This window comes from Telopea speciosissima, chromosome 6 (assembly GCF_018873765.1).
Source record: "Telopea speciosissima isolate NSW1024214 ecotype Mountain lineage chromosome 6, Tspe_v1, whole genome shotgun sequence".
Lineage (NCBI taxonomy): Eukaryota > Viridiplantae > Streptophyta > Magnoliopsida > Proteales > Proteaceae > Telopea > Telopea speciosissima.
The window spans coordinates 35,218,543-35,240,538 of NC_057921.1; the positions used below are offsets into that span (position 1 = coordinate 35,218,543).

Sequence of the window (21,996 nt, forward strand, 5' to 3'; positions counted from 1 at the left end):
TGGTTAATATGTATTTATGCCCCACCTCAACCTTGTGCCCGTAGTCAATGTTGGGTGGATCTTTCTAATTTTATGTCCTCCCTGAATTGTATGTTTTGTATTATGGGGGATTTTAATGATATCCTTGACCCCTTTGAGAAGATGGGGGGAAATCCATTTCAACCTTCCACCACTACTGTGAAGCTAAAAGAACTTATTATTATTCATGCTCTTGAGGATGTTTGTTTTCGAGGGTCTAGATTCACTTGGTCTAACAAACAGAAACCTCCAAGACTCATTAAAGAATGTCTTGATAGAGTCCTGGCTTCACCAGCATGGCTCGACTGCTTCCCCCTTGCCTCCATTTCAAAATTATCACCTGTAGGGTCAGACCATAACCCTATTTTACTGTCAACTACTGGTTCTCGGCCTAGCTACAAGAAAGTTTTTCATTTCCAAGAAGCTTGGATCCACCACCCAGAATTTCTAAATTTTTGCTCGGATTCCTAGAACTATCTAAAAGGAGAATCATTGGAGGTTAAGCTTAGTGCTCTCTCAAACAAATTAAGAAGCTGAAACAGTCAGGTCTTCGGGCATGTTGATGTCCTCAAAAATCAATTGATGGATACATCTCTATCCCTTTCAGATTTGAAGACACCGAATGATGTTGAGTTGGGAAAAATCCATAATCAACTTAAATGGATCTTTGATGCTAAAGAGGTCTTTTGGCTTAAAAAATCAAGACATATGTACATAAAAAATGGGGACCACAACTCTAAATTTTAACATTCGGTAGCAAAGGCTACTATGAGGGAAAGAAGAATTGAGTACATTTGGGATGAGAATGGTCATAGACTGGATGACCCGAAACAAATGGCACAACTCTTTGCGGATCACCTAAAAGATGTCTGTACAACTTCTAATCCTTTGGATGCAGGCTTCGTGGAGTGTTGGCTCTCGCAGGTTACCTCACCTAGAGATGTGGAATCTCTATGTTCTCCACTATCTATACAGGAAATCAGGAAAGTTGTCTTCTCACTTGGACCTCTTAAAGCCCCAAGTATTGACGGTTTTCAAGCATGTTTTCATCAAAAATTTTGGGATTTGGTAAGTCCTGATCTCCTTTCTTTTTCTACAAGATTCTTTACTGAAACTTACTTACCACCTAGAGTTAATCATACTCTCATTTGCCTCATTTCAAAAACGGACTCAGGGGCACGGGTTGGAGACTTTAGACCCATCAGTCTTGCAATGTTTCCTACAAGATTTTATCCAAATTAATTGTTAACAGATTGAAAGGCTTCCTGAATAAGATCATATCTCCATTTCAAGCGGCTTTCGTTCCTGGAAGACAAATAACTAATAATATTGTGATGGCACAGGAAATTTTTCACTTCATGAAACACACAAAAGGTAAGACGGGGTATGTCGCTATCAAAATTGACATGTCCAAGGCTTATGATAGGATCAAATGGGATCTTGTCACTTCTTTGTTTAAATTTCTTAGCTTTGGGCAACATTGGTGTAATTTAATCTCGACCTTCATGTCCACATCCTCTTTTTCTATCAAGCTAGATGGTAGTCCATTTGAATTTTTTAAGGGATCCAGAGGCATCCGACAGGGATGCCGTCTGAGTCTGTACCTCTTCATCATAGCTATGGAAGTTTTGTCTGGACTCTTTTTGACATATGGGGAATTAAATCTTTTCAAGGGTATCAAGGTCGCTAGATCGGCACCTGAGATTTCCCATCTTTTATTTGCTGATAACTTGTTTGTCTTTTGTCGGGCCTCTCACAACGATCTTCTAACTGTCAAAGCCATCCTTGACGTTGTCTTGGACTTCTCAGGCCAGGAAATAAATTTCTCAAAGAGTGGAATTCACTTCAGTAGGAATGTGCCATGTGTGGAAAAATTGGCCCTTTGCTCTCTTCTTGGTATTTTGGAAATGTCCAACAATGCTATGTATCTGGGTACTAATCTTTTTCATGGTAGATCTAAAATCAGTGCTTTGCATAGAATTATTGAGAAAATGCAAAAGAAACTGTGTATCCGAAAATCAAATTTCTTATCTTATGCAGGTCGAAGGATATTGGTCCAGTCTATTCTGGCCTCGACTCTAGCTTATTTGATGAATTGCTTTCTTTTCCATCTTAAAATCTGTCAATCCATTGATTCCTTATGCCGTAATTTTTGGTTGAGAAATCTTGGGAATAGGAAAAAACCTACCCTAATTTCTTGGGAAAAATTGTGCACCCCCATCACTCAAGGAGGATTGGGATTTCAGAAGGCAGTAATTCACAACAGGGCTCTGCTCATGAAGCTAGACTGGGGACTTTTGGCTGAGCCTTCTTCCCTTTGGGTACGAACCCTTAAAGCCAAATACTTCTCCAAATCCTCCTTTTTTGATCCCAAAATTAGGAGGAAGAGAGGTTCTTGGACCTGAAATAGCATTAGTCATGTTATTCCAGCTCTCCAAGAAATATCAATTAAGAAAATTGGGAATGGTGATACTACCTATTTTTGGACTGATCCCTGGATCCCATCATTAAGAGGTAATCTCCTTCCTTCTTTGCAGAACCTTGACCTGAGAAATGCTAAGGTTGCTAATTTTGTAGTAGACTCTAGATGGAATTCTGATTATATAGATTCTTCAATTCCTGTGCATCTGTCTTCTCATATTTACGGGATCAGATTATCTTCTGAAGAGGATAGATGGTGGTGCACTCTTACCAAGAATGGCTTATTTAGTACTAAACTAGCTGCTAAATCTTTGAGTTCACCTGATTCCTCTAATACTCCTGTTAGATCCATTTGGTGAAAATTTTTTTGGAAATTAAAAATCCACCATAAATTTCAAATATTTTTCTGTTGACTTTTAAATGCAGGTCTCCCAATTAAGGCGGTTATTTCGAAATGGATTCAGATCGATACAACATGTGCTTTTTGTGATGTGGTGTTGAATCTTACTGGCACTTATTCATTTCATGTGATTGGACCAAACGCATCTAGGTGGCTGGGCCATTGGGGCTAAGGACTGAATGTATTACGAACTCATCTTTGGAAAATTTCTGCATTTCAACTTTGTTAAATCGGTCTCTAGATAAGAATTCTTTACATTGGTTCATCAGGGTGTTTATTATCATGTGCTATTTTATTTGGAATATGCAAAACAATGTGGTAATAGGACGAGAAAATCCTAACCCAAATTGGATTCTTAAACAAACGGATTTGTGGCCGTCTCTTATGAACATTCCCCCCCCCCCCCCCCTTCCATCCCATGATGTAAATTTTGATAGGATAGATATGGTAGATTTAAATTCTTTATCCATCCCTTATATTAGTTACCCTGTCTTAATCTGTGCAGGATACCAGAATTATGAAGTAACTTCAGCAGGATGGTCGAGTATTATTCTACTTAATGGGATTCTCACCTTTTTTGTGGCAAGGTACACTACATACAATTGTGAATATAAATAAGAAGTAATTAGTATTAAAAATGGGCTTGTAATGGCAAGGAGTTTGGGGTTGTAGATTAAAGAGGTTTGGTGCTCCTCTCAAGAGATAGTTGATCTTTTTCTATCTCCATCAACCAATCCTTGGCCGTGATCATTACTTAAAGATCTTTTGTATATATATAATTTAGGCCCAGACATAAAATATACTACTTCAACTAACTCTTTTTGTCGCATGTTAGCTAACAACCTTGCCAGGTCAGTTGGCCTGACCAAATCTATGTATTTGTTCTCTCGTTAATTTAAATATATTTTCTTTTTCATAAAAGAAAAAAAGAAAAAAAAAAGAAAAAGAAAAAAAAAGTAGTCTTTCCCCGCTGAATCAGAGATTCGATCCCATGACCATCTGGGGTAGCAGGAAAAACCTCTATGAGCAGAAGGGAAGACTTTCCTCCAATGGCCTTTCCTTTTCTTCATCTGAAATTGATACCCATGGGAACAGGTAAGTAGTGCGAAAGAAGAAAGAGAAGCTTTCGAGTTTCAATCTCCAATCGAAGCAACCTCAAAGAGGAGGGAAGAGTAATCAGTAGTAGTAATGGGGGAGGATCAAGATCCACAGCGGTTAAAGAAGATCGCCGCCTCCTCATACGACTATGATAACGACTCACGATGGGCGGATTACTGGTCCAATATCCTCATCCCTCCTCATATGGCTTCTCGTCCAGAAGTCGTAGAATACTTCAAGCGCAAGTTCTACCAGCGTTACATTGTTAGTTTTAACACTGAACCACCACGTGCCTCCCTTTTTTTTTAAGAGTTTTGCTTTGCTTTGCTTTTTCAACGATTTTTATTGAATTAGAAATGAAGAAAATGAAATTTATCTGAGTTTATGTCTTTTGTTATATGGCTTTTGGTTGGAATTCAGAGAATTTGAATTCTTTTGATTCTTATCTGCTTAGTATGACCTTTTCTATTTATTCCTCTTAATTGTTCTGTTTCCTCTTGCTCAGTTGAATTTGTTGCCCCTTGTTGTTTCTGCGACTCTGGATGTTATGTTATTCATGGAATTTTGCTAAAGAACACGAATTTTGTCAGACTTATGGGTTTCTCCATTTGCATTTCAAATTTGATCTTCCATAGACTGGTAGCTTGTTGGGAATTTTTCTTTTTAAAAGTAGAATGCATGAGATATTTGTAACTTTTCTCCTCACATGTTGACTTCTAAGCATTTTTATTACGGTCGATTTCCTTCAATTCTTCTTTCTTCGGCTTAGGGCTTCCCTTATTTCTCCAAAGTCCAAAACCCTTTGTAGCAAAAGCCTTTCTTATCTCTTCTAGCTCTATGGTGTCAAGGTAGCTTACTTGGGAAAATCAACTTTGTCTAAACTTGCTTGGGTTTCCTTGATAAGTCTCGAAAGAGCAGGAGAAAACCATTCGCTTGTCTAAACAAAGTGCATTTAGTTATGAAACGATTTTGATTGTGTTGGTATTTTGTCATGTTTTTTTTTTCAGATATAGGCCAATTAGGGAGTACTTCAGAGGTCTGGTCTCTTGGTGCCTTTTGACAATTAAATAACAAAACAATATCAATGCATCTCTACTTGGGGTCTGCTAATAGATTCATGTTAACCTGTTACTGTCCCACTCTATCCACATCCTCGTTAGTCTTTTGTCAGTACCTCAATCTACACTCTTTTCAGCCTTTACGTTGTCCTTCCTAGAGTCTTCAACTTGCACTGTATCACTCTACATTGGCGCATTATTGGTCATTTGTGCTTGACCAAATAATCTTGGTTAACATTCCTCTTGTGCTAGTCTACTAGGCAAAAGTATCACAAACTCTCTTTCATTTTTATCATTTAATTAATTACGGGATTAATTAAAAGTGGAGAACAAAAAATACAACCCTGCAAGCAGAACAAAAGTGAAACAAGTTCTGTAAAATCTGCTCAAACCCATAGACTACCAAATAGCTTAGGGTCCATTATTCTTTGATTTCATTGCTCCTCTTTTCCCCTTACAACTATGGATTTTATGTAAATACGAGATTTAGGGTTTTAGCATCTACCGTAATTCATGTTTGGGACATGTAAACATGATGTCCCCATGTTTGATGCTTAGATAATTCTTCATCTTCTTCTCATACTAGTTGATACTAGTTGAATATCATTTTGAATGGGCAGGATCCTGATCTTCTTGTTGAGCCAATGCCTTCTAGCAACTCTTCTCAAACTGCAAGACCATCTGCACCATCCTCAGCATCACCTGCAACTGAACAGGCACGACCCCGGAACTCAGGTAAATGAATTTTATCTAGCTTCTGAAGACTCTGAACATTAAATAAGAACTGTCTTATTCACAGACAGACGAAGATAAATGGATACATAGCTCATGATTTTATTTTATGTTCTTTAGTTGCCAGAATTTTGTTGTTTCCTTATTGTAACCCAAATTTGTGTGGTAGGTTCAACTACTAGAACATCAGGGGCATCAACAACGCCGAGCACAAATCCAGGTTCTTTCCGCTGGGACCGACCGACCATACAATTTTCCATCAATGCTTGGGTATGGGAGACAAGTGCATGCACGTATAGAAATGCATCAATGCCTTAATGAGCTCCTTATGTGAAATACAGATTTTTTTTTCCATTATTTGCGTATCTTCTATAATTTAAGCATGTGAGGCATGTACCTCACTGAGTGTATATATCCATTCCCTTTCAGAAGTGTTGCCAAAAATTCATTATCTTTGATGCTCTTTAGAAATAAATGCTATAAACAAGCATCAACTTATAGAGTTGCTTGGATTATATCATATCATATAGTTGTATTTGACGCTAAGTTAGAGCTTTGGAGATCAACTTTGGAAACAAGAGGTCTTAAGGTTAGTAGAACGAGGATGGAGGTGATGACATGTAATTTTAGTTAGACTATTATGGACACTGACATGGTGCGAATTGGGGAAAGAGAGATTCCACAAAATGACTATTTTAGATATTTGGGGTCAATCATAAATAAGGATGGTAACATAGAGGATGATATTTCACAGAGAAGTAAAGTGGGATAGTTGAAGTGGAGAGGTGCGTCCGGAGTGTTGTGTGATCGTCATATTCTTTTAAAGCTTAAAGAAAAGTTCTATAGGGCTGTTGTACGACCGACTATGATGTATGGGGGAGAATGTTAGGCAGTTAATAAGTGCCATATTGAGAAGATATGTGTAGCAGAAATGAGGATGTTAAGATAGATGTGTGGAAAAACTAGGAAGGATAAAATAAGAAATAATCGGATTAGAGCTGACCTAGGAGATGCCCTGATCAATGACAAGCTTCGAGAGAGTCGTTTGAGGTCGTATGGTCATGTTCAATGGAGGCCTAGGGATGCCCCAGTAAGGAAGAGTGATATGATCTCGATTGAAGGGGTTAAAAGATCTAGGAGAAGGCCTAAAATGATCATAGGTGAAGTTGCGAGGAAGGACTTGCATAGCCTAGGTCTTGTACCAAGTATGACCTCGGATAGAGCCTATTGGAGGGCAAGGATCCATTTAGTAGACCCTATTTAGTTGAGATTCTCCCGACGTACAGGGCTGTGTTTCGTTCCTTTTACATCTTCCATTTTTCTTTTTATTTTCCATTTTTCATTTGTCATTTTCCATTTTTGCATTTTTCATCTCATCCCCCATCTCTGCATCCCACTTTCTTTGTTTAGACGTCGCTTTTCCCTTCTTTGTTTTGTTTGGATCCATGTAGCTGATCCCATTAAGTTGGGATAAGGCTGTGTTTGTTGTTGTATAGTTGTATTTGAGTGATTAGTTGAAAGGGTAAATTTATAAGACTGGTGATTAAATGAACTGGTTATTATTAGGAAAGCAATTATTAGGGCTGTAAATGAACTGGATATATCCAGTTCCTTATCCAGATCAGGTCTGTTATTCCGGAGACAGATAAACTGATATAATATTGGATTAAGATCTAATCCGTTTATAGCATATACAATTAATAATTGGTCAGATATTAAAGCCATATTCAATTCAATTGATATCCAATCTGTTTAACTTACTATATTTACACATTTATTATCAATATATATGCTATATATTATATGTAATATAAGGTTTATAACTGGCATTTAACATCAAAGAGGAGTATTTGTGTAGAATGATTTTAAAATGAAGGGTAAAGAAGTAAAAGCAAGTGTAAAATTAGGTTGTAAAGTAGGATTAAAACATAGTCCATATTAATCGAATATCCGATTACTGGATCCGTATTTGGATATTTTAATTAATGGATATGAATATGGATACGGCTTTTCATATCAGTTGGATATTTAATCTGGACCAAATATGGATATAGCTATATCCTTAATATCCAATTAAATATCCACGTAATGACAGACTGAATATTGATATAGCTATATCCAGCCCGTATTCGGTCCATTTACAGCTCTAGCAACTATCAAGAATGATATGTAATTTATGGGGTTTAAAAAGTATGATGTATTGAAGGTAAAGTACATAGTTGTCCAAGCGACTAGGCGACCAAAGGTGTTGGAGGGTTGCCTAGGTGCTTAGGAGTGCAGTATATGTAATATAGCAATGATAATTTTATATAATTATGCTTATATGCAACATAGAAGCCATATTAATGCAATGTGATATAATTATGTTAGTATTGACCCAATACGGGAAAACCAACATATAATCAACAAAGCATAGGATATAATATAAGCATATTCATCAACAAACAAAGCAATGGGAATAAATCAATGTAAACTCGTGTAGTATAAAAAAAACTGATATAACATAAGGCGTGCTGTCACATGGCTACAAGGTGATGCCTAGGTGTCCAGGGCAGTTGCCTTTCTTGCAGCAAACAATGCATGCTGTCACCTTGGTCCCAAGAAGACGCCTGGACACCTAGGCGCCGAGGCGACGCCTTGACAACTTTCATGAAGTACATATATCAAGTCTATAATATTTGTCATTTATAGAGTTTTGGAAACTAACGAGGAAGTGAGAGATCATAGTACTATGACATTTGTTGAATAGAAACCAAATTTAAGTTATTATACGTTTCTTGATTTTAATCACCTTTGGAGTCTGAGAAGATTTGATGAGTTCTATTAAACCAAATAAGATTTAAAGAACAATAACAGCCACAAGACAGAATAAGAAGTAGAGACAGGCCTGAATTGAGGTGAATCAAAAGCTTAACATCAAACATTTTGATGGGACTGAATATTAGATCGAACAGTATTTAGGACCTGCAGAATTTGTACTCCAAAAGTCAAATTGATCCAACTGTTGGATCAGTCAGATCTGATAAATTTTAAATTTATTAGCTAAGGAAACATAATTTAGCAACTTAATAGAATCAGCAATAACTCTCAGACCAGAGGTCAGATGGACCTCCAATTCTGGTCGAAGGCAGTTTAGAGGGAGAGGGCATATCTCTTCAAAACATGGGCCCAATCCAAGGGTAGGATTGGCTAGAACAGCCGATCAAAACAGGGACCATAATTGGGAGAAAGCACTGTGTTAAGAGTCTATGTTATAAGGGTACTTTGGACATAGGTTATTATCTTGTTAGTCACCTTGTGCTTTTATTTTATTTTTTACCTATTACCTCCCTAGGGAGATATTTGTAATTTCTTCTATCTTAAGAAGTAAATCAATATAGGGGGTGAGACCACTTCTCCTCCCACACGATTGCACTCACCTTCTCCTCTTCCTCCTCTCTTTCTCTCCTATTGTCTTCTCTCTTACGTTTGATCCTTGCATGTTTCAAACTCACTGGTGCCGCAGGCTGTAGTTCTCTGCAATAAAACAAAACAGAACTGGGAGCAATATGGTGGAGTTAACAACAGTAGCACTAGAAATAAACAAACCTAACAATAGCTCCAAAGTAAAGTTGCTGTAACACCTCCCATGACAGCAAGGGGTATGCAGGAAAATAGAAGAATAGAGGAAGAGGAAGAGGAAGAGGAAGGAAAGAAGGAAGGAAAAGGGGGTATGTTTTTAGCTTTGCCACCAAAGCCTATGGGAGCTTCACCACTACCAAACCTAGAATTCACCATAGTAGCAGGCATCAATATAGAACACAAGAGAATCCATTACCCATAATTTTGGAGATGGTTCCCCTATTTGTAGAATTAAAAGCTTGTGGTACAAGAAAAGGAGGGGATGGTTCCCCTTCTCTTGTATATATAAAATTAGGGGCGCTGTTCTCTGTGCCACAGCGAAGGCTGCTCCCAGCACATGGGGGTGGGCGCAATGACCACCCTGCCCCCCTGAGTGGCAGGCTCGTGTGCCTGGGTGCAGCCTGCGCTGCGGCCCAGAGAACATTCTCCCATAAAATTAAAAGCTTGTTGTACAAGAAAAGGAAAGGCTTAGCTACTAAAGCTTGTGGTACAAGAAAAGGAAAGGCTTAGCTACTAATTAGCTTACAACAAAATAGTAACTTCCTAGAGATCTAGTTGCTATAACTAAAAAGGAAAGAAAATAGCATCAAAATAGAAACTATAACCATATTAGCTACTTCGTATATATCCTCCATGCAAGCAAGGTTCAAGATCTCGGGTTTTGACCAGGCTGAAACCGAGATATGGTCAAAATCTACCGAAACCTGGTACTTATTCCCAGCCAACTCGAGACAGTTGTTTCGAGGCCCAGAAATGGTTTTTTAGGTCGGATTTTTTGTATATAGCCTATTTTTGTTATTTTAAACACAATTCATGAACTATTTTCACAAAAAAAAAAAAAAAAACACTCAAAATGGTACTTGTGGTTTTTTACCCAAGTTTACTAGTGTATGCACAGTGTACTGAGAATCATAGTTGTCAACTCAAGACTGACACTTATGCCAAATATCATGTAAGTAAATGAATTTTGTATTTCATTTACTTAAGATATTATTCATAAATAAGCAAATACCCCTTATTTGAATCCAATAAAAATAGTTAAAAAATCAAATTCCAAAAGGATAAAAAATCAACCCCCCAGTTCAAGAACAAAAACTAGATTTCCGATGGTAGATGAAATTTTCAACTTTCAAATGCTGGGGTTTTTTTCAAATCTATAAATTCCATAAATCTTAATATGGTATAACATTGCTAAAAACCAAAAGTGCGGTAAAATATTCATTTGTTTTGATGTCTAAAAAATTGTTTCCATGAAGTTTTCCAACAAATCCAAGATTTCTGATTTATATTGAAGGAGTTATGTTCCGGTCAACATTAATTTGGTGTGTGCGAATGCTGCCAAAATGGCTCTGAATGGAAATAATTTTTTAGATATCAAAACAAATTAATATTTTACCGCACTTTTGGTTTTTAGCAATATTATACCATATTAAGATGTATAGAATTTATAGATTTGAGAAAAACCCCAACATTAAAAATTTGAAAATTTCACCTACCGTCGAAAATCCAGTTTTTGTTCTTGAACTGGGGGGGGGTTGACTTTTTATCCTTTAGGAATTTGAGTTTTTAACTATTTTTATTGGATTCAAATAGGGGAGCATTTACTTATTTATGAATAATATCTTCAGTAAATATATTTCATTTACTTAAATGATATTAGGTATCAATAAGTGCCTGTCTTGGTTTTTGGCATACATGTATCTGTACTGATTTCGAGCCAGGTTTCCCAAAGTTTCGATGGGCCTAAGTGTCGAAACTTGCGAAATTACCAATATCTCAGTCAAAACCAATCGAAACCATGCATTTTTTCAAGTACCATGCATTTATGAATAATATCTTAAGTAAATATATTTCATTTACTTAAATGATATTAGGTATCAATAAGTGCTTGTCCTGGTTTCTGGCATACATATGTATTTGTATTGGTTTCGAGCCAAGTTTCCCCAAGTCTCGATGGGCCTAAGTGTCGAAACTTGCGAAATTACCAACATTTGATGGGCCTAAGTGTCGAAACTTTCGAAATTACCAACATCTCGGTCGAAACCAATCGAAGCCATGCATTTTTTCAAGTACCTGGCCAACTCCTCTCGGAAACCTGGGATTTAGTTCCATGCATGCAAGGCAGAAACATGGGGCCCGCAAAATATGTCAAGAATCTCCACCAATGTAGTAGACTGAAGGCCACATTAGGGGATAGATTATGGGCCTTAGTGATGGGCAGATTGATGGCTGTGTAATGGGCTCAAGTTATAACCAGAATATGGGCCTAACTGCCTAAGTTTGGGCCTGAACACAATTTAAATTGATGGGCAGAAAAGGGGCTTGGTGTTAGAGTTTGTGTAATAAGGTTATAAGGGTACTTTAGGAACTAGATTGTTGTCTAGTTGCCTTATATTGTAATTTTTCTTTTTTACCTTTTACCTCCCTGGGCAGGTGTTTGTAACTCCTTTCTTATTATTAATAAAGTAATATAGGTGTGGTGAACACTCCAACATACAACATTGCACCATCATCTCTCTTCTCCTCTTTCTTCTTCTTCTGCTCCAATCTTCTACTTTCATCTTTCTCCTTGTTCTCCTACATTCTTTAACTTCCAACTTGGTATTAGAGCGCCCTCCGTTTCTTGTTTGAGAGTCGCCCTACAAGCTCTCCTCCTCCTTTCCATCTCTTTAGAACCCTAGGTTACAAAGGGGTTCCAAGGAAGGGGCTGCTATGTGAAAACTTTGAAGAAATCATGCCATATCTCTTGATGAAGCCTATGGAAGCACCAAGATAGGTCTTCACGTGCAGATTTGACTGTTTGAAGGTCAAATTAAAGGAAGACAACCCAGAATACTGTTCTATGAACAGTAACCCGAGAAATTACTGTTCCATGAACAGTACCCTGATTTCTAAAAATCCTTTTCTGAAACAGCCCATGTTCTCCCCATCTTGTGTTTGTTGAAGCTTGGATCTGGCCCATTGGAGTCGCCCTAGGGTCCCCTGTCAAGCCCCAAAACATTGGCTGCAATGGAGGAAAGCCCAAGGTCTGCAACTCACTTTTTGTGCTGCTGCTACAGTAACTCCACCAGTCCTGGGAAGTTCTTCTTGTTTCTCCTTCATCCGAGGTCAGTTGGAGATGAAATCAGATCCTATGGAGTTGCCTTGGAGTCTACTTTCAAGCCTATATAGGCTCCGCTGGTGATATCTAGCCCTCTTTCTCTGCAACTCCAGACTGTGATGCTCTATAATGCTGTCAGTTGTTGGAATAATGACTATTTTGTGATATACTACTGTATTGAACCTATTTGATGGGTTTTATTTGCTGAGTTTTATTGTTTCAAGATTATGGGTTATTTTATAATGGATAGAAGGTGCTACTGGTGAAGAAGGGAGCTACCAACTTCTTGGCTCCAAATCCCCTCTGGAAATATTGTCTCCCCAGACTTCTGCTTTCTCTTTTCCTCCAAGTTGTTTGGGTGTGTCTGCTACGTCCATGTCAATAAATCTGCTAGGACTAAGCTTGATCCCAAGGCCCTTAAATGCATCGTTATAGGGTATTCATCCTCTTTCAAAGGCTATAAGTGCCACCATCCCTCTTCCCGCCGCCGACTTCTTTCCAAAAATGTCACCTTCTTTGAGTCTGTTCCCTTCTTTACTCTTCCTCAGCATCCTCTTCAGGGGGAGAATAGTAGGAGTGAAGAGGCTACTGATGTCATCCCTTTTCTTCCCCCGTTGCCTATTCGTCCATTTCAGTTTGATATTGGGAAACACAAAGAAGAGGCTGTTGCTGATATTGATGATAATTCAGGTGGTGGTTCTGTTAATGAGAAGGATTACCACCTTGTGTACAAGAGAAAGACGAACAAGCAAAAGAAGATCTGCCAAGAGTCCTCCTTGGATCTAGATCCTGAGATACATCCTCCTCAGTTAGGTGACATCCCTCTTCTTCCTTTTGATTTAGACCTTCCTATTGTTGTTAGAAAAGGAAAGAGAGCTTGCACTAATCCTGTAGCCTAGTTTGTTTCCTATGATGCACTTTCTCCTATAGGTGTTGCTCTCTCTTCTATTTTTTTTCCCAAAATGTCACTAAGGCTATGTCTGACCCAAAGTGGAAGCAAGCCATGTCTGAGGAAATGATGGCTCTTGAAAAGAACTGCATTTGGAAATTGGTTGATCTTCCTAGGCGGAGAGGTTCCAGTTGGATGCAAATGGGTTTACACAGTCAAGTACCGATCATATGGTGCAATTGAGAGATATAAGGCCAAGTTGGTGGCCAAGGGATACAGTCAGGTGTATGAGATTGACTATCAGGAAACATTTGCTCCTGTGGCTAAACACAATTCGATAAGAGTCCTCTTATCTTTGGTAGCTAATAGGGAATGACCATTGTATCAGCTGTTGTGAAGAATGCTTTCCTCCATGGTGACTTAGAAGAGGAAGTATACATGCAAACTCCACCAGGCTTCAAGTCTCGCTGAAGGGAAAGTGTGGCTCCTCAAGAAGGCACTATATGGTCTCAAACAGTCCCAGAAGACTTGGTTTGAGAGGTTTAGACAAACCATCTTGAAAAATGGGTATTCTCAGAGCCAAGCTGACCGCACACTGTTTACTCGGCTAGGTAAAGATAGAAACACAGCCCTCATTGTCTATGTAGATGATATTATGGTGACTGGGAATGATACCTGCTGTAGTGCTGAAGGTGTGTACAATTTAATGACATTCGAGTTCAATGGATATGGTAGATTTGTTTTGAAGCAGGTGGAGTGAAATAAAACATTATTAATGAAATAAAGATTTGGCTAGTGAACAAAACTATGTTGGTTAATAAAGAGAACTAGGTAGCATACAATGAAAATTCATATCTACACTGATTTTTGTTTTCTTATGATCCCTCTTTGTTTTACAATTAGTGACAGTCTACTGCAATGAATAGAATATTTATTTTGAAGCAGATTGTATGGAATAAAAGGCTATTAATGAGATAAAGATGCGGATAGTAAAGAAAACTCTGTTAGTTATAAGAACTAGGATAGCATACAATGAAAATTGATTTCTGCACTTCTTTCATTTTCTCGTGAACCTTCTCTGTATTGCTTTAAACTTCTACTGCCCCTCTGTAGCGTCCTTGTATTTGTAAAGCAAATCATGTGCAGAAATCTTAGTCTTTATATTTTTGCAGCTTTGCACATATTAGCTTTTGCATTCCCTAAAACAGTTGTATCTGCTTGCTTTCTTGCAGGTATTTATTGTTGCTTTGCTTGCCATCTTTCCTCTTGCGCCTAGAAATCTTTCAAACAGGGCATATCGCTTGTCCTTTATGGGAACTGCATGTTCATCTCTGTATTCTTTGTACTCATTATATGGGGTAATTTTACCATTAAGATCCGTTTCATCCTCTTGGGATGTACTGCATTTTCTTTGTTAATTGATTTGATGTTTTACATGAACCAATTATTTTATTTCAGAAGCCTCGGGCATGGAATCTTCAAGTTCTCCAAGTATGGTTTCAGTCAGTAGTTGCAACCAAGGATTTTATGTACTTTCTTTACTGTCTTATGTTTGTGACCTCCCAACTTCACCTCAAATGTAAGCATCTGTTGGCCCGAAACCAGTTAATAGTGGTTTATTTTAGTATTGTTGTTCTTAAATTAATTTAATTTTTGATTATTGCCTCTATCATATCTAGTGTACACTGATTTCAAGCTTCATGGCAGTTGCTTTGATACCTGTGCTTTGTCAAGCGCTTGAGCATGTTGCAAAGTTTCTAAGACGTAATTTTGGTCGTTCCTCATTGTACAGGTAGACATTATGAAAAGCTATACCTTTAGTCAAGTGAATTTGATTGCTTTTATGTTCAGTGTCGACCTGTAGCAGTTGATCTTTTCTTTCCCCCTCTATAAAATACAGAGGAATATAATAGAAATCCCTTTAGATGTCTATGTATCTTTTATCATCTCCCGAATTTCTTTTTTATCGTTATGGTTATATCTGCTCTCTCTAAAAAAAATGAGAGAGAGAGTAACTGTTCTTAATGATTCATCAATCCTTATTTTCTAGGTCTTTTATGCTTGCAGGTATTTGTATATATGTAAAATTTGTGTCCCTTTTCATCTGTGTCCAGGTCTGGTGAATCAACCTGTTAGAAGTATGGAAGTTTAAAAAACAAAAAGTAAAAAAATATATTTGTGAGACAATTAGAAATGAAGAATAAATTCTTTGTTTGCTTTTGCCCCTCTTTTTTTTTGGGGGGGGGGTGTTAATGAAGAATAAATTCTTTGTTTGCTCTTGGCCCTCTATTCTGTTTTTTTTTGGGGGTGTGGAGGGGGGTGGGTAGTTGATAGATTTTGTTGATATTGTTATAGAAGCGCCATCATAGTGTCACTGTGGTTTTGCCAATTCGCTCTCTTGTCTCATAAGAATTCATTATACAAGGTTGGAAACAAATGGTTGTGCTGAGACTTCGAGGTTTGCAGAGATGGTATCTCTTCACCAGGTAGTTAACTTAATTGCTTCATGTGTGAATTATCTCTGCCATAGTTATCAATTCATTGCCTAGGCAACAAGGCACTTTTGGGTGGCCTAGACGATCGGTCCCTTTGCTTGTTTAGGGCGTCTAGATCCAATATATGGTAAGTAGAAGGGATGAAAGGGTGGATGTGGGGGAGAAAAGGGTGAAAAACAGGGGAAATGATGGGAAAATGAGGAAAATAGGGCAGCAGCAGTGTAAGCAGGAGGTGGAGAGGTGAGGAGAAGGAGAAGAAGCAGAAGCACTGCCACTGCCACCATCACCACCATAGCAGCAGCAGCAGCAGTCGACGCCGAAGAAGAGTAAGACTGTAAGAGTCAACACCACCACTGCCACCATCATTACCATAAAAGAAGAAGAAGAAGAAGGAGAAGGGGGAAGGGAAGGAGGAAGAAGGAGAAGAAGCAGTAGCAGTGGCAGTCACAGCTGAGGAAGAGGAAGAGCCACCACCACCAGAAGAAAGACTTCCAGTGCTGCCATCGGAAGCAGTCAGGAGTTTTTCTCTGTAACTTGAGCGCATAGTTGTCATGGCGCCATAGTTGTTAAGGCGTCACCTAGGTGTCTAGGCGGTTTTGTTGGGGCCTAGGCGACCTCCACCTTATTGCAAGGCGCCTTGCACTGGTTTTTATTGGTATCGAACCCAGTATTGGTCCTTATTTATGCAAAAAATCATTTAAGTAAATGTAAAAACATTTACTTAAGAATAAGCAAATACCCCCTATTTGAATCCAATAAAAATAGTTAAAAAATCAAATTCCAAAAGGACAAAAAGTCAACTCCCCAGTTCAAGAACAAAAGTTGGATTTTCTACGGTAGGTAAAATTTTTAACTTTCTAATGCTGAGGTTTTTCTCAAATCTAAAAATTCTATAAATCTTAATATGGTAAAACATTTCTAAAAACCAAAAGTGCGATAAAATATTCGTTTGTTTTGATATCTAAAAAAATATTTTCATTCAGAGCGATTTTGACAGCATTCGCGCATACCAAATAAGGTTTGACCGAAACATAACTTCTTCAACATAAATCCGATTTAAGCAATTTTGGATTTGTTGGAAAGCTGGTTTTGTGCTCTACCTAATACTAAAAGTCTCATGTAAAAATAAAATCATCTGACTAGTCAAACTTCTTAGAGAACAAGAATATTTCTCTAAATCGAGAACAATTTAATTACTTATAGATAAGGTCATATTTTTAAAGAACAGTATATACCAAATGTGAGACTAGTATAAACCAAATGTATGTTTGATTGTTTCAAACTTCCTATAGCTTGCCTCTTCAGTTCTGTTGTCTTCTAGTCCTATTCTGTTGTCTTTTAGTCCTATGTTGATTTTTAATGACTTGATGTGGCTTAATATTGATTTTTGACGACTTGATGTGACTTAATCTGGCTTAATGTTGATTTTTAATGATTTAAGGTATATATTGTAGCATACTAAATAATGTTAGAAAAGGGGGGGGGGGAATATAAAATAACACTTGGGGGCGCCTTGGTCGCCTAAGCGCTTAGTGTTATACCCGTACCCCGGGATATAATTAAATATCATTTCTTCTCGTGGCGTGTAGATACGGCGCCATGTATGCGTGACTGTTCTCCATGATGGTCAAACCTAGCTCAAAATCGTTGACCCAGACGGGTTTGCGTGGAGGAAAGATTCCTCGACCGCCGTGGGAAAGTTCGTTGGGCGACTTAGTCGATTACCCTCAAGTACCGGCCGGGAAGCGAGGAGTTCGGGAGAGAGCATCCGGACGTCCCTCGGTTGGATAATTCGTTCGGTGATGAGCTTAGCATTGCAGTGGCGAGCTGTTGAGTCGTGGGTAATAAACCATGACGGGGGAAAAGTAAGTTCTAGTCTCAAGACTTATTAATTATTCTTCCTTGGTAACCTCGAGTGCTGGTCCGGGCTTGAACCGCTCGAGTTATTTAATGAGAGAAGGGAATAAATTAAGTTTGGGTCCGCGTACCTTTAGGAAGTACATTGGGGACTTATACCCATCTCATATGAACCCATCTAAGAATGGGCTTTTCCTAATTAAGGTTGTGGGCAGGCCCATTTAACCTATTGACCCAATGATGGGTTATTCCATCCACTTACCCACATAGGGCTAATGGGTTGACCCATTAGGCCTCGTGACCCATTAATGCAGAGGTACCCCAAATACCCATTTATTATAAATGAGTCCGTGAGGAGAGAGAGAACATCACTTCTCCTTCATCATCCTCTTCTATCCTAAATCGTGGAGGAGAGAAAAGAGGAGAGAAAGAGGAGAGAAAGAGAAAGAGGAAGGAGAGAGAGGCTTGGAGGAAGGTGGAGACCCCATCTCTTGGGCCGTAAATCGTGGAGCTCTCATCTTGGGGGTAGGTAAGCTATTGAACCTTCTTCCTTCTTCTATTTTGGATTTTAAAAAGGGTTGGGTAATGGGAGAGATTGACCTAGATCTCTCTTGGAACCTGGGGAGTCGATGGAGCTTTAAAGAAGCACTATGGTGGAGTTATTTCACTCCATTATGAGCCCTAATGTGAGGTTCTCATTGCCATTTGAGAGATTTAAGGTTGGACCCTAATGAGCTTAGGATGGAGTTTCCTAGAAGTCCTTGTGCTTTAAAACCACTTGAAATGGGGTCCTTGGAGGAGAATCCTTCGGGTTTTGGACTGAAGGTGTGAGGGTTTACATGTGGGTTCGGACTGCAAGAAACCACCCGAAATTACCTTCGAGAAGGATTTCGTGAAGGTCGGATTTACGCTCGGTTTGGTTTTACGAAACCACATGCGCATCCGACCTTGACCAAAATTGTCACGAGCCCCTGTGAAGGTCGGATTTACACTCGGTTTGAGTTTTACGAAACCACATCCGCATCCGACCTTGACTAAAGCTGTCCCGAACCCCGGTTTCCTAGGATTTACATGTGGTTGCGAGAATTTGGGCACGACCCACGAGTGTCTCCGAGTTGTCGCGATGGCATATGCCATTGACTTAGTTGTTTGTTAGGTGGAAAAATGGACTTAACATGTGCATGCATCATTGGACTATGTGGTGCGTGTTTGTGCATTCCCATCCTCTCATGGCTCGGTGGAGCTAACCCCTGTCTTGGCCCTTTTAGATTATGATGCGGTGACGGATATCTCGCGGGACTTGGAGTTCACCCTCGGGATACGATGAGATCGGTGAGGAGGAACCGGAGGCCGTGTTTGAGGAAATGGCGGCGGGTGTCCTTGCGATGATTGTGCCCTACGGGCGTGAGGATATTGGGACTCGATCCCTTTTGATTACTTTTGAGGCTAAGGCCTATGGTGAAATACTTCTTGTAATACCATTTTTGATAGTTATTAGATGGTCTTTGGAAATATAACTAATTCTGTATTTATCATCTAGCTTTGAACATCTTGTAACTATTCGATTTATACGCTTCCGCAATCTATGATCCTTGGAATATAATATTCCTCTTTTCGCATTCTAATATTATATTGTGTTAATATTGGATATGGATGCGTTGGGACACGTATCGGTGATCCGGGCGGTTTAGTAGGATGACACGCGTCGCCCTAGTCACCCTTTATATGATATTATATTCCTTCTGCGGAATAGGGGTGTGACGGCGTGGTATCGAGGCGAGATGCTCTGCGCGGCCGATCTAGCGGAATTGTGATTTACTCTACACTGATAGGTTGCTAAAGTAAAAGCTATTAACAATGCATAATTGGAATGTGTGCGAATGTTAGGGAGAAAGCCGAAGACAATAGCAAATAATAACAACGATGGAAGGAAAGACAGTGTATATATTTATATATATATTCCTTAATTTCAGTTGTTAATACATTTCCATAAGCAAAGGAGTGATTACAAAAATTCAGGTGAGCGTAAACTTCAATTTCTTACAACAAAGAAGAAAAAAAAAAAAAAAATTACTACATGGAAAGACAAACAACTAAGAGTCCAGAGAGCATGGTGGGAATGGCCGGAGGTCACGCTCCATCTCATCATCGGCTCTTGGGCTCATCCTCTTCCCCTCATCGTGGAGGTAGGAGTGCAAGTCCTCCGGCCGCTCGAAGCTCTCCATGCGTGCGTCCTCGATGCATCGAGCCCAGTGTTCACTCCTTGAGCCACGAGCCATGCGGTGCTCATCGGCCCCGAGGCTGCAAGAATCCTCGTCGATGTCGAGACCCACTAGGAGCGTGCCGGATGAAGAGGCCGCATGCACGGCCGGCGGAGGAGGAGGCTCCATGCACGAGGCTCGGGCCCGTGGCCCTCTGCCGGGACCAATGGCTCCCCATCGCTATATGCATCCATCGTAATTCGCATCCTCGCCCTTTGCATTACGATCTAGAGGTGGATCTTCGGTTAAGTCTTGATCCTCCTCACTCAAGTCAACTCCAAAATGCTGGAAAATAGTGGTGAGCAACCTCCCATAGGGTAAATCTAAGTTCTTCCTGGGATTTTCGCCGCATGATCCATGGTCCGCATGATAATGTAGGGCGGCGAGATGGGAATGCCTTTGTAGAGGTGATAGGCCACATAGCCTACGAAGATGGAAGGCATGGTGCGGTGACCTGCTATAGGCACGATGTTGTCTTTGCGATCGCTCAATATCACGGGAGAATTAGCAAAAGAAGTCTCGGGCCTTTCTTCTCGAATGCCCCACGTGTAAGCTCCCTGTATAATTCCCTGTATGCCTCTCTCTGAGAAAGGAGTAGGGATTCTTCCGTGGAGCGCGATGAGGTCTTCTCTCCCGGATAGCTACATTGAGGATGCCTTGCCTACTTCCTGTGAAGGATATGGTGACTCCCTTGACATAAGAGATGATCCGGTAATCTCGCGTGCCTAGGTTCTCGGTGTGCGAGGTTGGCGTAGAAGTGACGAATGAGCTTGGGATAGAATGGCTCGGAAGGTTGAGGAGGTTGGACCACCCCGATTGCTTCAAATCTCGGCCCTACTTTGTAGGCCTTGAGGTCTTCGATGCCACATCTCTCCCCTCAAGATATTCTTAAGCGAAAGTGGTCTTGGTACATCTCCTGTTTCTCTAGGTCTTGGAACCATAGTGCATCCAAGCGGTGGGGCAGCTTGTTCGGCCCGTGCACGCCTTGTTCTAGAGCCATTTACTTCCCTAACTGCGACCAAGGAAGGCCAAGAATACGAAACATATTAAGTCCATGCTTGGATATTAAGGTCTAAGCGGATATACGTGAAAGGAGATAAGGAATTAGAACCTAGACCTCGATTCCTACAACAGATTAACCAAATTACAGCAGGAAATTTACTAGAAAATTTGGTTGTGAATGGTCTAAGGAGTTAGGAAAAAGGGGAATGCATGGCCACTATGTAGATGCAATCATAGAGAATAAATGTACATGGCCACATTATGCTTGGAGAGCATTATATTATGCAAGCAATTAGTTCAAACAAAGTTGGACTGATTTGATAAGAAATATACTAAGAGATCCAAAGAGTAAATTTTCAGATTGTGTTTGGAAGTTGAATGGCATAGTAACAATATAAATACATGGCCATATTATACCTAGAACATGAAGTTTATACCAAATACCTAGTTCAAGCAATATATGGAGCTAATTTGTGGTAAATCATGCTTGAATCTCTAAAAGGAAATTTCAGATGTGATTCTTGAAGTTCCAATTGCAAGAAGTAAATAAGTAATGGCTTGAGACAACCCCAAATTAGATACACCAAGCCTACCCAGCAAAACCGAATTTGATTTGGGCAAAAAGGAAATAGAATTTTCGGTTAGGGTTTTGGGATTTCTCCAAAATCCAACCCAAACCCATGGTGAAGGTGCAAAATTGGGGGAAATACCTCAACTAGGTTGCATATGATGGGAAACGAATGGAGAATGGACAATAATCCATCTATTTAGCTAGGAGAAAACAAAAAAACCCAAACCTTGTAAACCCGAAATGGGTTTTGGGGTTTCTCCATAAGAGAAGTCGAAGGGAGAAAGAGATAGATCGATAGAGAGGAAGAGGTCATACACGAACTCGATCGGATACATTGAAGAGTGGGTTGGAGTGCGAAAATCACCTAGAAGGGAAAGGGAGCAAGAGCGAGTGCGGTTTTGGGTTCTCAGAGCGTAGGGTGTGTTTAGAAATAGGAATATGGGTTTTGAAAATGAGTTTTGAGTTAGAAATTC

At 39.5% G+C, this 21,996-nt stretch overlaps 1 protein-coding gene across 1 annotated transcript in view; it reads left to right on the forward strand.

The window, feature by feature from the left end:
* The first annotated feature begins 3,880 nt into the window (after positions 1-3,880).
* The window catches only part of LOC122664671 (transmembrane protein 33 homolog), a 34,376-nt gene continuing 16,260 nt past the window's right edge, over positions 3,881-21,996 (forward strand). Inside the window, exons 1-6 of the mRNA XM_043860605.1 lie at positions 3,881-4,201; positions 5,616-5,730; positions 5,897-5,997; positions 14,570-14,695; positions 14,796-14,916; positions 15,045-15,129. Coding sequence (XP_043716540.1) covers positions 4,028-4,201; positions 5,616-5,730; positions 5,897-5,997; positions 14,570-14,695; positions 14,796-14,916; positions 15,045-15,129 — 722 coding nt within the window. The 5' untranslated portion in view covers positions 3,881-4,027. The remainder of the gene's footprint in view (positions 4,202-5,615; positions 5,731-5,896; positions 5,998-14,569; positions 14,696-14,795; positions 14,917-15,044; positions 15,130-21,996) is intronic.